A 3,115-nucleotide genomic window follows, 5' to 3' on the forward strand; every position below is an offset into this window, starting at 1 on the left:
CTGAACTCGTTGCACCCGCGGGTCGGATTTGATTCCGAGTCTGACCTAGCGCACCCACTGTACCCACGGGTTGGAAGCGATTCCGGCTGGCCCGCACCCGACTTCGGATCGGGTCGTGAAATGAATCGTATGACCCAACACTAGTCAGCATGCAATTCATATGGAATTACTGTACCACTAACAAAGGCTGTGTTAATGATCAATGCATTATGTTAAAAAATTACAACCCCTGAATGTATTGTTCCTATCCCCCGCTGGCAGGATCATTAAATTTACCCAAGTTCAAGCTTAAAGCAAGGTAAATCCATGTAACTAACCAACTCTTCAAAAACGGTCCAGCAGGGTGTAGTTTTTCGATGTTTATTTTCATTAATAACGCTACCCATTAAAACCCACACCCATGTTCGGTTTATATGACGGGTTTCGTCGGTTGTTGATTCCGATTATCCGACGCATCTGGAATGGGTGCAACGCCGCCAGTTGAGTTCGTTGTCGCCTCCGCAAACAGCTGCAGCTGTTGCTGGATCCATCCGCTGTACCGGGCAACGTTGAGCAGTCCCGTCAGCGTGTTGACTCCGCACTGATAGAAACCCTTCGGCGCAATGCCGAACGTTGTCATCCCACGCAGATAGTAACGATCCTTCTGCTCCACGTAGAACCCACTGCCACCGCTTCCGCTGCAGACGGGCGTTACTGCCAGAGAGAGAGTGTGTGTGTGTGTGTGTGTGTTAGCTATTAGAAGTTTTCCCCCAAATTTTAGCTCCCCCACTATCAGCACACTTACTCGCACAGAAGAACTCATTGCGCTCGAACAGCTTGCCGGCAAACGCTTCCATACAGCGGCCCTGTCGCTGTACGGTAGTGACCGCGCTTTGAAGCACTGCCGTGTAGACATTGTGCAGCCCAATGCCCCAGCCCACACTCGCTCCCCGCACACCGGCCAGATCTTCCTCCACGTCCTGCTTTGGTTCGAGGTTCGTGGCCGGCTCCGGCCACAGACAGATCGGTCGGGCCAGTGGGCCAAGGGGAATCTCATCCAGCAGCTGTACCAGCGCAATATCGTTCGCAAAGTCCGGCGCCTGATACTCGGGATGCACAATAAGCTTCTCCACCCGGCACCGGTTCGGTGGCTCGAGTTGCGTCAAATCACTCACACCGTAGCGCACGGACAGCGACTCGACCGGGTACGGCTGTACGCAGTGTGCCGAACCGATCACATGCCAGCTGGACACGATGGTTGCACCGCAAAAGTAATGGCTATCGTTCCGATCGGCCCGATACAGCCCCACGTGGAAGGGCCAACCGTTCGACTGGCCACGCACCCCACAGTCTGGCGGGGCAACTTCATCCGCCCGCGCCACCGAGACAGTACAAAGGCTAGCGAGGGTAGCCAAAAGACTCACACGATTACCGTTCACCATTACGCAGTGGAAAAACGCCGCTGGGAGCTGTGTTCAATGAAAAGTCGCAGAACAAAGAACTACAACTAAGAAAAGTAAAACAACGAACGATTCGCTTCAGATTCTTTGAGGAAAAATCGCCTTCAACACCTCGCTCGGAAACCTGCACAACACACCGACACGCAGTGGATTTTCACCTTCAGTGAAGCATCGCCGGCGACACGTTGATAATCTACTCTCGACTCGCACCGTCTGTACGAAGGCGAGTCATTAAAAAGACATTACTGTTTATCGCCGCGCTGTGCTTTGTTCGGGCAGGTGGGGCTGGAAAAAAAAAACTGGTGGCATCATAACAAGTGGTTGGTGATTTTTGCTGGACAACTCTTTGTGCACATTTGGTTCGTCGCTTAAGCTTCGTTTTTTTTTACAAAAAAAAAGTATCCCATTTAGAATATAGCAGCCAAAGCTGTGTTGGAGGAGTTGGGGCATTTAAACCGCCAATGTCAAAATCATGCTAGGAAGGAAGGAAAACAACCACACACAGCTTTGTCTGTCACAAGCTCCCACTCCCTCCTTCTCTCTCTCTGTCTCTGATTCACCCCCGTCTTTAAAAAGTTTACGGAAATTACTGTGAGTTAGCCGGCATGGTAAGAGTCATCATGCTTCCCTGACCACCGATTAACGCCCGTCCCGTGCTCCTCTCGTCGCAGGGAAGCGGTTTTGGCTAGCTGACGCTAACGGGTTGCGCATTAGCGAAAGGCTTGCGGTGAAGGCGTTTCGTGCGCGCTGCCCTTCGTGTGCCACAATCACGTACCACACATTACGCTACGCTGCACGTCAGCCAGCATCAAGTAGCCAGGCATTGTCGTTTCGCGTGACGTTTTCGGGCGGGTGACATCCGTTTCGGTGGGATCCATGCGACAGTGCGGAGACCGGGCGTTGGTTTTCGGGTCACCCCGCCCAAGCAGGTAAGCAAAGGAGTAATTTTAACACACACACAGACGCAAGCATGCAGGAGATAATCCACCTCAGTAACGGGTGGGGTCTCGCCGCTTTAGCCATGACGTGCGGTAAAGGAAACGGTCAGCACGTGTGATAAGCTGTAATGCTTTCGCAGCGAATGAGGTAGGATGGGAAAAGGTTAATTAGGAAGCTAATGTGTGATTATTAAAACGTGTGTGTGTGTGAATCAGGTTTGAGCGGTTGCAACATGGTGCACGAGATTTAAGTTGTGAACAGTTCGTTTTGCTTCTGTTTATTAAGTTAATACTGAGCAGTAGTGCTTTATTTTATTATTGGAAATGGCTTGTCTGATGAAATTACTTTTCAAATGTGAATGGTGTGCATTTAAAAGATAAAGATAACAGATTTTTTATATATTTTTATTGATCTATACGGTTTTTCTGCACCTCATATCTTGTGACAGCATGTGAAAGATCCTCTCAGCTCTGTATTATTCGCTTAGGACGACCCATTGATTGGCCTGCTACTGAAACCAAAACCGATACTGATTCCGATTCAGGGATTGATACCGATCCCATTCCAGTTCTGGAATCGATCACACACCCAAACTTGATACTGGAACAGGGTACTCAACGAACTGGAGAACTGGAGGGCGCTCAACGAACCATATCCGGCCGTATATGAACAGCGAATTAGCGTAATAATTATCATAGATATGTCATCTCAAATTGTAAACTGATTTGATCGTGATT

The 3,115-nt window shown here is 49.7% G+C and overlaps 1 protein-coding gene across 1 annotated transcript; it reads right to left on the bottom strand.

The window, feature by feature from the left end:
- Positions 1-404: 404 nt before the first annotated feature.
- LOC120898409 lies at positions 405-869 on the bottom strand. The gene is made up of 2 exons (XM_040304231.1): positions 785-869; positions 405-693 (listed from the first exon to the last, which is right to left on the bottom strand). The coding sequence occupies exons 1-2, from the start codon at positions 834-836 to the stop codon at positions 410-412; spliced, it is 336 nt and encodes a 111-aa protein (XP_040160165.1). The 5' UTR covers positions 837-869; the 3' UTR covers positions 405-409.
- Between the last annotated feature and the right edge of the window lie 2,246 nt (positions 870-3,115).

This window comes from Anopheles arabiensis, chromosome 2 (assembly GCF_016920715.1).
Source record: "Anopheles arabiensis isolate DONGOLA chromosome 2, AaraD3, whole genome shotgun sequence".
Taxonomy (NCBI): Eukaryota; Metazoa; Arthropoda; class Insecta; order Diptera; family Culicidae; genus Anopheles; species Anopheles arabiensis.